We start from the raw sequence: 14,142 nt of genomic DNA on the forward strand, positions 1-14,142 counted from the left end.
TCAATTATGGAAGGTTCCTATATAATCTATACTCTATTTCTACCACATGGTAGATGTAACCCATCCACCGAGGAGAGAAAGACGGGGTAAGCAAGTATAACCCATTTTAAAATTAAAATAATTAAAAAAACAAATAATCTAACATGTAAAAAAAGTAATTTGGTCTAAATTAATTAACCCATTTTATGTTAATTAATTACTAGTATTTTTGTAATGTAAATAGTTTTTGCTTACTTTTGATAACCAATTAATTATTATTAACTTTTGTTAATTAATTAATAGTAATATTTGAAAATTTATTGGCATTGATACATAGATAGAAATTCTGGCAAAACTTCTCTTAATTAATTATTAATAATTTGTATAATTTCTTTTAAATTTATTAGAATTCCCTGACCAACGTATTCATACATATCCCAAGTTTTTTTTATCTTGTCTATGCATATACAGTGTATCCCATAGGTTTCTTAAATTTGCCTTTTTTCCATACTCATTCCCATACTTTAAGAAGCATCGTTCAAAGGCCCCTAAGCTACCATTTGTAATTGAATGCTTAATCCAACAACGGATGCTCAATTTACACGATTATCAAGAGTTCGAGGTCAAGCATAGCGTGGTTCTTGGTTGAACGACCATCTTGGCTGTTGCATACACGATGATGATGATGATGATTGGGAAACGACATATTTCAGTAATCAACGTTAAAAGAGATAGTGGTAGCATTTCTTTGGACTCTCTGTATCGAGACGCAGTTATGAACGCAATACATTGATTGATTGTTACTAATAGAAACAGAATCGCAATTATTTGTGTATCAGAGTGATATATTAATCAAACCGAGAAAAAAGACGAGTGATGAAAATGAAACTCCATCTGCCTTTCTTTATTATGAAAATGGAATTCACTTTTATTCCTCGGCAAGGCTGCAAGTGTCAGTACTCAGTAACAGTGGGAAACTGAATACTACTGTTAAAAAAGTTATAATATGCACAATATATACTACAATGTACATAGTAGTTTGCTTCTTCTGCAACACTGTTTGAATAGACACAATGTTTTCTGGTCTTTGTTACTTCGTTCTAAATGCAAAACTCCAGAACAGATGTTCCCTAACTCCACACGGCAGTAGATGATCACAAGAGCAACAAACCATCCCATTTCAATCAAAACTGTGTGGTGGTCGAGTTGCTCGCCGGAACCATGTGTTGAAGGCTGAGACCAGGTGTGGGCAGTCCTCAACATTACGGGTGGAGAAGCTAAGGCACTGTGGCAGCAACCCCTGTGCATCAGACATGGGCAATGTTGAGATTATCCCAAGGAATGTCTCCTCCAGTTCTTGATACAGTGATTTATGACTGGGCAGCATTGGTGAGCTGTTGTCTTTGCAAACAATCAGCACTGGTAGCCAATCCTTCACAAGCTTCATCCTAACCTAATAGTCAAAAACATAAATCCATTAAATTTTTTCTACACTAAAAATTGTAGGACTGAACCGTTGATGCCGGTAAGAAAAAACCTGGACATAATCATTTAGAAAGAAATTTCCATATTCTCCATTATGTGGTAGAGCTCATCTTCCACAATCTTGTCATCTAAGTGGCTCTAGTGCTAAAAATTGTTAAAACCCAGTTAGATTTTGTTATTTTTTTGGTAGAAAAAAAATGGAATTTGTTCTTAAGATGCTTATAGTCTTAAATCAATTCATGAATGATCGAACAACCGTACTCACGGGCTATATCATAATATATAATGTAGCACGGCATTTACCAAATCAAAAGATAAACAAATAGCACAACATGGCTCTTGATAGAGCACAGCAGCAGGACAGAATTTGAGTAGCCAACCAAAATGATAAATTATTCACCTCCAAGGCTCCAATATCATTATAATTAATAACTGCAATTCTAAACAATCATGATATAAGTCCAAAGCTATGGAAAAAGATCCTCACTAAAGAAAATTTTGAATGCAACTGCACTAAAGAAACAAAGACACGACATAAATCTAGTTAACGAAACAGCAGCAATCTTCATCCAAAAAAAGAGAGAAAAGTCCATGTCATTCTTTAATGAAACAGCAGCAATCTACCATTATTAAAGTTGCTGGTATTTTCTGGGCAGGTCTAGCCTGTTTTGAGCACGTTCAGCCCTTTTGAGCAGCTATAACTTTATATTTAGGTCAATTACTTTGGGGCTTCTAGTTGCAGTTTTTTTGTGCTGTATGAGCTCAGCCAAATAGTAAAATTAATAAAAAGGTAATAGGGTCTAAACTTTAAAACTAAGAACACATTCCTTTTAATAGCGGTTTAAGCTTATTCTTCCATGTGCCATGTGCATATATTCTTTGCTAATGGAAATGTAACCCCTTTCCCATTGTTTTGATAACTTAATTATAGATTTCATTTTCCAAAAAGACTATGTATAGAAATTGTGGCAAATTTGGAATAAGGTTTGGCCCTAAATTCATCTAAAAGGGAAATTGCAGGTAGATCAATAATCCATGAGGAAATAAATGATTTGACCACAGCTAAAGTTGGCTATGTTACTACGTTAGATTCTATTTGATTAGTTTGACATTCTTGCTTTATTTGTTTGATTTGAGACCACCTCCATACCTCTGTTGCTTTCTATGAGTAGGCAAAGAAGAGACATATATCATCACAAACCACAGGAAGGTCAAAGAAAGAGCAAAAACAAGAAGCCCTACAGCACCAATGTTGGTGTTGCAAACTCGATGCAAAAGAACATAGATGGGGAACACCTCACTGCCCAGAGGAGGCCATCTTGTATTCTATTTCACTATGAACTACATACAAAGAACACTAGGCATCATGTATTCATGTTTCACTTTTAAGGAGACAAAATCGTGAGTCTTATCCTAATTCCTAACTATATGAGTTGGATGCATCCTGTTTTTCTATTCCATTTTTTAAAGGCCATGTCCATCAAACTTCCAGACCTAGATCATTACTCATTATCCCAGGTCCTCAAAAAATGCTTTCATGCTTTCCTCTTTTAAAACCATAAACTCAAATGGCACTCCTCTTACTGGTCAATTTTTCCTCTTTTTATCACCTATTGGACAACTACTAGATTCTCCAAAATGAACTTACTTCTCATTTTGCTCTTTCTAGTTTTTCTCCTTGTTGAGTTATTTGGGCCAAGAGACCACCTCATTTCCTTGGGGCAATTTTTTTTATGTTGATGGGCTTTAGAATAAGGGGATTACAAAGCCCCTTATATTTCTTCTCATGCAGCCACCCTCTTAAGGGCATTCTAGTAATTACACTTATTTATAGTGGTTCAAATATATCAATGATAGTGGCCGGGAACCAGCCATGACTCCTTCCCCAAACCTCTTTTTTTTTCCTTCTTCCCTTCCACTTTTCTGGACCACTTTTTTTCTTTTTTTTTTTCTTCACTTATTTCTTATTGGATCTTAAGATTTACTACTGGTTAATCACCTACTCCCTCATCCTTTCTCAAATATCTTCATCTCTGCATGTTCATTCTATGGGCATGTTGCTTCTTGATTTCCCAATACATTTTACCTACCAGCTTCTTCCTAGTCAGAGACAAAATATCCCTAACCGATGGTTCTCTTGCTCCCATTTCTTGAAAGGGAGACATTAGAGCCACTGAGACCCTTAACCTACCCTTTGTCCTTCATGTCCCCAAACTTAAAACCAGGCTGCTTTCTATTAATAGTTTAACTAAATCCTTAAACTGGTGTATAAACTTTTTTCCTACTTACTATGTTTTTTAGGACTTTAAGTCTGAGAAAGTGATTTATAGTGGTCATGAGACAAATGGGATAATATCTACTTGATGTGCCTAAGAAAAAACAGCTACAATCACAATGGGGGGCTTTAGAATCTATTGTATCTAAGTCCTTCGATCAAATTATGTTGTGTCATTTTTTATTTGGACATTTATCTTTTTTCTTCTTGAAGTCTGATATTTCCTAAGTTGTTTAAGGCTTCAAGAGTGTTAGTCTATCTAGTCTACATTGTGAGTCCTGTCAAATATCAAAACATAGTAGATATTCTTATTCTTTAAACAATAAAAGAACCAAGTTTCCTTTTAGTATTTTGTACTATGATGTGTGGGGGTTGAGCCATTTACACTTTCTCTTGTATATTGATGATTTTTTCCATGGGTGGTTATAAGTATGTCCTCTTGTTTACTGATGATTTTTCTAGATACACTTGGACTCATTTGATGCGTTCTCACAATAAAGTTTCTAAGTTAGTTAAACAGTTTCATGAATTTATTCTTTACTCAATTCAAAACAGTTTCATGGATAATGATCCTGTTAGTGGCACACATTTTGTTTCCATGGATGTCACTTTTGTTGAGTTCCTCCCTTTCTATTGCATTCCTTCTAACAGGGAGAATCATAGGTTATTTCATACCCCTTCAAAATCATGTGTCATTTCACATCCCCTCCCAGCACCTATTTCGTCCTCGTCAATTCCTTTGGATGTTTCTTTTGTTTGAGTCTTCTGCAATTCCTGTCTCTCCTGCCCCTTCTTCTCATCCTACCTCTCCTTCTAGTCCTTCTACAGACCCTCCTACCATTCTTTCTCCATCTACCACCCAACCAATGCAGGTCTATCAAAGGCACAAGAATGAGTAGATTGTCCCCCCTTCATCAACAAAGCCTCCTGACCACCAATTACTGAAGTGACGGTGGGTACAGGTACAGAAACTTCACCTTCTTTCCATGACCTTGATCCTCCTGTTGTTGTATGAAAGGGCAAACATAAGTGCACTGCTCATTGTATTTCTAAGCATCTTTCATATGACTTGTTGACACCCTCACATTATTCCTTTTTTAGACTCTGTTTCTTCTTGGTCCATCCCTAAAACTATATCAGAAGCATTGTCTAAACCCAAATAGAAGGATGATATGAAAACTGATATGGAAGCATTGCAAAAAAATAATACACGGGAAATTGCCTATTTGACTAAAGCTAAGGGCCCAGAGGTTGCAGGTGGGTGTACACAATCAAATAACATGGAAATGGATCTATTGAAGGGTATAAGGCTAGATTTGTAGCTAAAAGGTATGCATAGTTGTATGGCATTGACTGCTTGGAGACTTTTACACCCACAACCAAAATGAATTTTGCCCGTGTCCTCTTTTTTCCTTTGCAACCACCTTTTCATGGCCCTTATATCAATTTGATGTAAAAAATTAAAAAAAATAAAATAAAAAAAAAGCATTTTGAATGGGGACATTCACGAAGAAGTCTACAGGTCTCTTCCTCCTTGGATGTATAGCAAGGAGATGCAAGAAAAGGTATGCAGATTGCAAAAACCTCTCTAAGGGCTCGAACAATCTCCAACAGCTTGGTTTGAGAGATACCAAAATGCTTCTGTTGGATTTGGTCAAATACAAACCCAGTTAGATCACACTGTCTTTGTGAAGAGGAGAGATGCTTTAGTGACTATCCTTAAAGTCTACGTTGATGATATTGTAGTTATAGGAAATGATGTGTAGGAAATTAGGATACTTAAACAACTTCTTAGCAAGGATGGCAACAGTGCAGGTTCAAGGAGTGTTTTGTAAATTCTAGACCCTACCCACCTCCCTAGACCTCCCAACCCATACCCTCCCCAAAACTCGTTGCAAGTTGGACTTTGAAAATCCAAACCATCCCCACACATGAATATGTAAAACCCTCCTCAACCATACCCTCCTTGCATTTGAGGGTGGTGCAGGTCAGGTGGGTTGGATTGGGTCCAGAACCCGCATCTAATTTCCTATTATTTCCTATTATGTATAACCAAAAACAAGTAAAACAACATGAACAGACATCAAAGTTTCCAATTATTTGACTAAAACTTGTAAAAAACACATAAACTATCAACTATCTTTCACATGAAATGTATGGGTTGTAAAATTCCAAAACCCACCCCCACCACAAAACCCGTTTTCCAAGCAAAAAAAAAAACACCCTGTTAAGGCAGTTAGGGTAGAAATTGCCATTCCTACTTAACACATTGTTTTAGATTAAGGACCTTGGTGAGCTATGGTAATTCTTGGGAATTGAAGTAGCAAGATCCAAGGCATCTTTGTGTCTCAAAAGAAGTATGTACTTAACTTGTTGACAGAGATAGGCAAACTTGGTGCTAAGCTTGCTTCTACCCTGACCTTAATCATAAGTTATTTGCTACAATTGGCTAGTCATTGCCTGGTAGGGTAGTGTTTTAGAGACTTGTGGGGAAGTTATTATACCTTTGCATGACATAGCCCGGTATTTCTTATGGCGTGAGTGTGATTAACCAATTTATGCATGCTCATTGGGACACTCATTTAGCTGTTGATAAAAGGGCTCTATGCTATTCGAAAGGAACTCCAGGAAAAAGGAATTTTATTTGATAATTATGGGCACGAGAGTATAGAAGCATTTTATTTTGAAGAGTAAAATGAAAATTTTATTAAATAAAAAGAAGAAAGATACTGTCCAGGAGGTGACAAGGTGACACCTATCTTGCAAAACCAAACAACTCTGACCTAAACAACATGAGCTCAAACAAAATTGAGACAAATTACAAAGACTGAATTTCAAGTGCATTCCAGAAATTCAAACCCCAAAACTGTCCTACTAACTTGATCAAAGTCTTGGAAGCACCTAGACCCAGTCTGCTACTAAATTCCCCACTAGTAGCCACCAGAGGTTCAGAATTTTTTTTTTATCTTCAAAAATTCTTTTGTTTCTTTCATTCCACAGAGTCCAGCATATGGCAAAGGGAATGCAGCTCCAAACTAACCTTGCTTTCCTGCTTCCCCCAAGAATTGGCCAAGAAGAGAAGTTAGGTTGTTCAGCTGTTGAGCTTGGCTGAAATACTCCATACCCAAAGGGAGACGAATAGAATTTCCAAATTGTTAGCTATCTTACAGGAGAAGAAAATGTAAGACAGACTCTTCCTCCGAACAGCACATAACACAGATATTTGCTAGACATAATCCCCTAGTCTTTAAGCGGTTGACTGTTAGTACACTATCCAAGGCACCGACCAAGCAAAGGCTTTCTACTCTCTGTGGAATGGGGTTCCCCCAGACCCCTTCCACATGATCTAAAACCAACTGATCCTTTTTACCAGTACCAAATAGAGAGATTTGGTACTAAGGAAGACTGTAGAATCTTGACCCCCACCCCTATTGGCTTTTTCTCCTGTGCCTCTTTCTTTAAAGTGCTATGCCAGCCCTCCAATCCTATAACCCCCCCTCCCTGTTAATGAGGTTTGGTGTAGACCAACTCCTCCTAAGGTTGGTAGTTTTTGTTGGGAAGCCTTTTTGGAAAGATTCAACACTGGTGATCTGCTCCAAAAGAAGAGACCCAATGCTTGTTTGTCCTCTCAATGGTGTATTCTTTGTAAGGCTGATGGGGAGACCAGTTTTCATCTTCTGGTGTCTTGCCAATTTGCAAAGTTTATTTGGGAGTGGGCTTTATCTCTTTTTGGGTGTACTTGGATTCCTCCATCAAATTTGCAAGGCCTTTTTGCTCCTTTTTTCAGGTGGCATACGAAAAGGGGAAGGACCATGTGGAGAGGACTGAGGGCAGCAGTATGCTGGTCTTTGTGGGAAGAAAGAAATTCCAGAATCTTCTATGATGTAGAGAGAGGGGCTGGGGAGTTGAGGGCCTTGATCCACATAAGGGTTATTCAATGGATGAAGTCCCTAGAGCTGTTCAAAGAATATACAGTAGATGACTTGCTGAGGAAGTGGGGTGAGATTGCTAGTTGTACCCAGGTTAAAGCAAGGATGAGTGTGTCTTGGACTCCCCCACCTGTGGGTTTCATGAAACTAAAATTTGATGGAAGTAGCAAAGGGAACCCTGGACAATCATGGATTGGGGGAGTCTTCAGGGATGAGAATGGGGTTTGATGTGGCATAATCCGGCTGCTCCCTGCTAGAGACGGTCTGGCTACCAGCAACGACAGGGATTGAGTAACCTGCAAGAGATGAATCAAAGATCCCGGGGTGGCTTACCCGGCGGGGACACTCCGATGGCTGAGTTAGCACGTAGTAGAGAGCTTGAAGATGATATCAGAGAATTAGAGAGCTAGAGAGCAAAGATTACACATCATACCTTCACCCCTGGGGGGTGAGGTCTTTATATACTGGAGTCCTTGCGGGTTTGGTGGAGCAGTTCCTGGATCCTCGCTGTGATGGGATCCGCTTTCGTGTTAGGTGGGGATAATGCCACCAACCGGTAAGGTTGCCCATCTCTGCCTGAATCGGGGAGTGGGTGAGCTAATATAGCCGTTAAGGTACGATCCCGTAAGATGCGGGGTACGATGGTGAGCTCCTCGGGATTGTCATGCAGAGGTCAGCCTGACTAGGTAGTGAGCTGCCTGTGAAGTGTCAAGCTACTTGGTGGCGAGCTGCCCGAGCTCGTTTTCTTCAGAACCGACCTGCTCTTAATGCCGAAGTGCCTTAGTACTAAGATGATCTTGCACCGAGGTAGGCTTGTCCCGAGGTGAACTCTTTTCGAGGTGGGCCCAGCTGTCCGAGCTCGATCTATAGCGGACTTGGTACCGTTATCCTGGTCACGAACTGGTACTGAGGTGATCTTAGTTCGGGATGATCTTAGCTCGAAGTAACTCTAGTTCGGGGTAGCAGGGTACCCGAGGTTGCTTTGTAGAGAACTGATCATGCTGAGCTATCACTTATGCCGAGTCACGTCCACGTGTCTCCCTATTACGAGGTCGGGCCAAATTTCCCTTCATCAAGGTTGTTTCTACCATGTTTTCAGGCCCAATTGGAGTGGGTGACTCTCTCAGAGCTGAGATCCACGCAGTTTTGAAAGGTGTCCAGAAAGCTAGGGAGATGAAAATCAGGAAACTCATAATTGAAGGGGACTCGGAGGTGGTGGTTGGGTGGCTGAACAAATAAGATAGCGGTTTATGGAGTTATAGTAATTTGAAGAGAAAATTCAGATGGCTGGTTCAAGAAATGGAAGTTAAAATTAGTTGGGTAAAAAGATCAACTAATTCTTTTGTTGATGGGTTAGCTAAACAAGGGGTGAAAAGGGATGTCATGTTCTGGGCAAAGATGTAATTTAACTTTCTTCTTTTTCTGTTCTCTCTTTCTCTCTTGTTTCCTTTCTTGAGGCTCTTGATGTAGTTGGAAGATAAGAAAGTTTGTCTTCCTCTCTGTAATTTACTGTGATAATTAATGAATTGTGTTATTGATCCAAAAAAAGAAGATTTCACAATGAAAACCCCATTCTTGCATTCTTTCCATCACATCCCATCCCTCGAAGAGGGTGACACCTTAACTTTCTATAGTTTTCCCAGCAACTGAATACATTCTTCCATCTCTTGATCCAGCATAGCTCTTCTGAATCTGGGGCACCAAACAGGCTCATCTCTCCTCAGCTCAAAACATTGATAAATTTTAATGTGATGCTCAGTCAGCCTGTAAACTTTCGGGCACACCTCACACAACTTCACTACCTCACACCACTCATCCTCCCGAATCTTCATTGACCCATCTCCCACTTTGAATCTAACTAAAGCTTTGAAATCTTGGGTGAATAGCATTACCCCTTTCAAGACACTCACCCCATAAGAGTCAGTAACCTCCCTCGACTCCCATCCAAACCTCACCAGCCCATACATCCCAACCACAACCCTCCTCCAAAGAGACTCCCTCTCCCTTTCCAGCCCAAATCTCCACAACCACTTACCCAACAGGGCCTTGTTGAAAACTTTGACCCTCCTAATTCCCAACCCACCTTTCCCTTTTGGCCTACATACCTTATCCCACTTCACCAAATGGAACTTCTTCTCTTCCCCTACTCATTCCCACAAAAAATCCCTCTGAAGCTTTTCAATTTTATCCGCCACCTTTGCTGGAATCTTCAATAGAGATAGATAATAAGTCGGTAGGCTAGAAAGAACACTTCTAATTAGTGTAATCTGCCCCCCAGGGATAGATACTTTGCTTTCCACATCTCCAGCCTCTTCTCCACTCTTTCAATTGCTGACCTCCAAATTCCTACTGCAGATCCTTTAGAACCTACAGGAAGACCTAAATAAAGGAAAGGCAGCTCCCCAATTTGACATTCAAACACAGCAGCAAAATGGACCATCCCCTCCCTCCTTACTTCCCCCACCCCAATCAGCATACTCTTGGCTAGATTTACCTTCAAACCTGTAAGCTTATACAGATTGATTGGATAAGTTGTTTTGACATAGAAGCTTATACAAATGTTGACTGGATAAGTTGTTTTGATAATAGAAGGTCCACATCTGGATATTGCACTCTAGTTGCTGAGAGCCTAGTTTCTTGGAGGAGTAAGAAACAATCTATAGTAGCACGATCTTCAGCTGAAACGGAGTAAAGGGCAATGGCCCATGGGGTGTCTGAGTTGCTATGGCTTAGATCACTTCTAAAGGAGTTGGGTGTTGTTCATGATAAGCCAATTATTTTATATCGTAATAATCAAGCAGCTATTAATCATCAGTATCATTATCCATGCCTTATCCCAACTAATATGGGGTCGACTACATGAATCCCATTTCGCCAATTCGTTCTATTAAAAGCCATACCACTATCGCATATTAATATGGCCCATAATCCTATTCAACATGACAGGACAAAACATATTGAAATAGATAGGACACCATATGAGAGAGAGTTTCATATGGAGAAGTCTGTCTACCCTTATTGCTTATGAAGTATAGTTGGAGGATACCTTCACTAAAGGTGTTCCTAAGCCTAAATTGCAGCATTATACAAGCAAGATGGGCATGATTGGCATCTATTCTCAATTTGAGGGGGTGTTGAATTATTTGGACCAAGATGTACCTTATTTCCTTGGGGCAGTTTTCTATTATTTTTTAGGCTGATGGCTTTAGTGTAATGGGCCTACAAGGCTCTTTTATTTATTTAATCATGCAACCACCCTCTTAAGGGCATTCTTGTAATAGCACTTTTATTTATAGTGATCCAAATATATCAATGATAACAGCTGAGAACCAGCCATATTCTTTCTTCCCACAACCTCTTTTCTTTTCCTTCTTCTTCCCTTCTACTGTTCCAATCCACTTTTTCTATTTTTCCTTCATTTATTTCCTGATTGAATCTTAAGATTCACTGCTGGTTCAATCACCTACTCCTCACCCTTCTCAAAATCTTCATCACTGCATGCTCATCCTACGAGTGTGTTGCTTCTTGTTTTCCCAATACTGTTATAAATATCCCATCAATGTAATTTATCTTCTCTCCAATCACACAACACTCCAGCTATAAATCTGTTTTATCCTCCACCTAGCTGTAATCCAATAGAAATTATTCTTCAAAATCTCCTTTGTTATGGATTGTCAAACATGGTTGTGTACCTGATGTTTCAAATTTGAAAAAGTGTTTTTAAAAGTATATTTCTTAAATCATAATAAAAAAACAACTAGAAACAATTTTGACTTTCAATTTTTCTGACACTTCTCATTACTACTGTCTACTCTGACAGGTTTGACCTGAAAAACATGTTTCAGTCATAAGTTGCTCAACCAACACTTAAATAAGCTATGATAATTGACTGAAACACATCTTAAGTTAACTTTCCCATTTTTTCAATTCAAAATAACCCAATGCAATAACTTGTACATGTAATAAGGCACATCTCCATTACATAATTCTTTATCCGATAACTTTACCTTTAATGTCCTAGGAAATGTATTATGTTTCTATTGTAATGCAAATCAATCTTGAATTTAACCTTCTATGTTTTAGGATTCAGTGAATCTGATGCATACCGGAAATGGGTGACTCTTCAATATCTCCCAATATACAGTTTTGTGTATCTAAAAGTATTTTTTACCATGGTTCATTTTGTCTTGCTTAGCAAAATAGGCACAGAAATAGAGGATTTCAACAAAAACATGGAACTTAACCAACATCAATCTCCTTCACAAAAAAATTAAGCAAGTCAGCAAAACCAGAACACATCGCGTGGAAAGCAAGGCCATGGGAAGGCAGATAATTACGTACGCTAGAACTTTCAATAGGCCAAGTGGTGGGTAAACACCAAGCTCATTAATCATCTTAATATACAAATAAAATTATAATACTAAATTTCCAGCTTCTAAAATTAGCAATCGTATAAGGTAGACGACAAACAAATACACAGAATAAGGGTATAAGGATTACATAAAATTCGCAAAAGAAAAGCAAGATATCTATTATAGTAGTACCTGCCTAACAGCCAGAATCGAGCCAGTGGCAACAGCATTTGCAAGCTTATAGGTGCATCTGAGTATGACAGCTGGAAGGCCTGGCACGATATTCCTCCATGCATCGTCACGAAATGCCCTCTGCAGATCAGCTGTGAAAGATGCTTGGTCGCTCCATACCTTCACGGCGGTATCAGCCACTCTTAATTCAATCATCCTCTCGACCAACCACAACAAATGCCTCCCATTAGTCATTGCTTTGTGCAGATTTAATCGCTGAATTGCTTCCGTCTCGTTGTGATCTCCTCTAAAATCTGGGCTGGAATACTCCTCCAGCGACTCCTTCACAATCCTCAAGCTAGTCTCAAATGCCCGATCCAACACCCTCCTTGCCGAATCCTTGGACGAGAAATCCCTCAGAAGCTTCGCCACGAAAGCCTTCACAAAAGCCATGTTGGGATAGCTATGAATGGCCGTGAGAATCAATCCATGGAGCATGTCCTCTGATGAATTGCTATTGGCGGGCGAAACCCTAGCAAGAAGTTCCCGAGACTCCTCCTCCCTGAGAAAGGGAATTAAACTAAGAACCATCTTTTCTTCCTCTTCAGTCCAGGGTACGGCTTCCAGGAATCGAACGCAAGCCTTGACACAATCCTCGAAGAGAAGCTCGAGGGCGACAGGGAGGATCTCCAGGGCAGCGGAGGCACTACCAATGACGCTGGAGAAATCATTGGTGTAAAGGAGTTGGAGAACAGTGAGATGAGTGTGGATTGATCCAACCGAGGACGGAACCTTCAAATTGAGACGGATAATCCCATCAGAGACATCGGAGGAATCGTCGGCGGATTTCCTTTTCCACCGGTCGGACAAAAGGGCGGAGAAGTATTTGGAGCGGCGAAGGACATTTGAATGAAGGTGAAGCTGGATGTCCTCCTCATCGGCCGAACCGACGGAGGAAACTAAATCGGGATCGGGATCGAAAGGAGAGGGTTCGAGGTAGAGACGGAGAATAATGTCGGCAGTGGCGGGATTATTGAAGCTGCTAGAGGAGGAGGAGGAGGAGGAAGAGGAGGGGAGATGGAGGCGGCGAAAGCCCAAGGGATTGTGGGAGATTTCCGTCAAGGTAGTGTCGATTCGGGAGAATTCGATGTCAGCGAACGCGGAGAGGCGACTGCTGCTTCCCACGCGTTGTCTTTTCTTAGGACCTCCACCTAATATCATCTCTTGCCAAAGCAAAATGATTCAAGACTCAAGAGCAGTAACAGAGACAGGAAGAGTAATTGAACCAAAACGGTTGCAGTGTGAAATAGAGGCGATGATGATCGAGGATGACAGCAAGGAGGTTATGTATTCATGTAATCGGGAAAATTCGTCATAAGTACCTGTAATTTGGTTGTAGTGATAATTTGATCCTATGCGATAAGGATATCATCTAATTCTCTATCAATTATTTAAACATCCAAATTAAATGAACAGTTCTAAATTTAGACTCTTCTAAACACTCATCAATTTTTTTTAATAAAAGAGGCTAACTGACTAGCATTTAGGATTGTCTAATTTTTTGTCAACTTTAGATAGTTGATAAAGATAATTAGATGACATTTAAAGGGCATTTTTAACTTTTCAAATATCATTTAAGGACTGATTAATGGATTGTTTAGTACTGGGTTGTCACATTTTGAAAGTTTTGGTATTAGATTATCGCAATTTAAAGTTTGAGGGCCAAATTGTCGCTCGAGCTAAAGTTGATCGAAAATTTTCCCTATTACTTAAAGATCTACACACCCAATATCTTGAAAAAATAAAAAAGGTAAATTACAAAGACCTCCTTGTACTATGGGGTCTATGACAATGGCCTCCCATACTTTGCTTTGCGGCAAAAACGCTCCCCATACTATGACCGTGAGACAAAGACCCCCTTTTGTTAGCCTTTCGTCCAAAAAGACTGATG

The 14,142-nt window shown here is 39.6% G+C and overlaps 1 protein-coding gene across 1 annotated transcript; it reads right to left on the reverse strand.

Annotated features, from left to right (window-relative positions):
- Positions 1–856: 856 nt before the first annotated feature.
- Positions 857–13,616, reverse strand: LOC148850898 (BTB/POZ domain-containing protein At1g63850-like). The gene is made up of 2 exons (XM_088943371.1): positions 12,213–13,616; positions 857–1,432 (listed from the first exon to the last, which is right to left on the reverse strand). The coding sequence occupies exons 1-2, from the start codon at positions 13,410–13,412 to the stop codon at positions 1,160–1,162; spliced, it is 1,473 nt and encodes a 490-aa protein (XP_088799497.1). The 5' UTR covers positions 13,413–13,616; the 3' UTR covers positions 857–1,159.
- Between the last annotated feature and the right edge of the window lie 526 nt (positions 13,617–14,142).

This window comes from Nelumbo lutea, chromosome 5 (assembly GCF_056320005.1).
Source record: "Nelumbo lutea isolate HS-2025 chromosome 5, American lotus-T2T, whole genome shotgun sequence".
Taxonomy (NCBI): Eukaryota; Viridiplantae; Streptophyta; class Magnoliopsida; order Proteales; family Nelumbonaceae; genus Nelumbo; species Nelumbo lutea.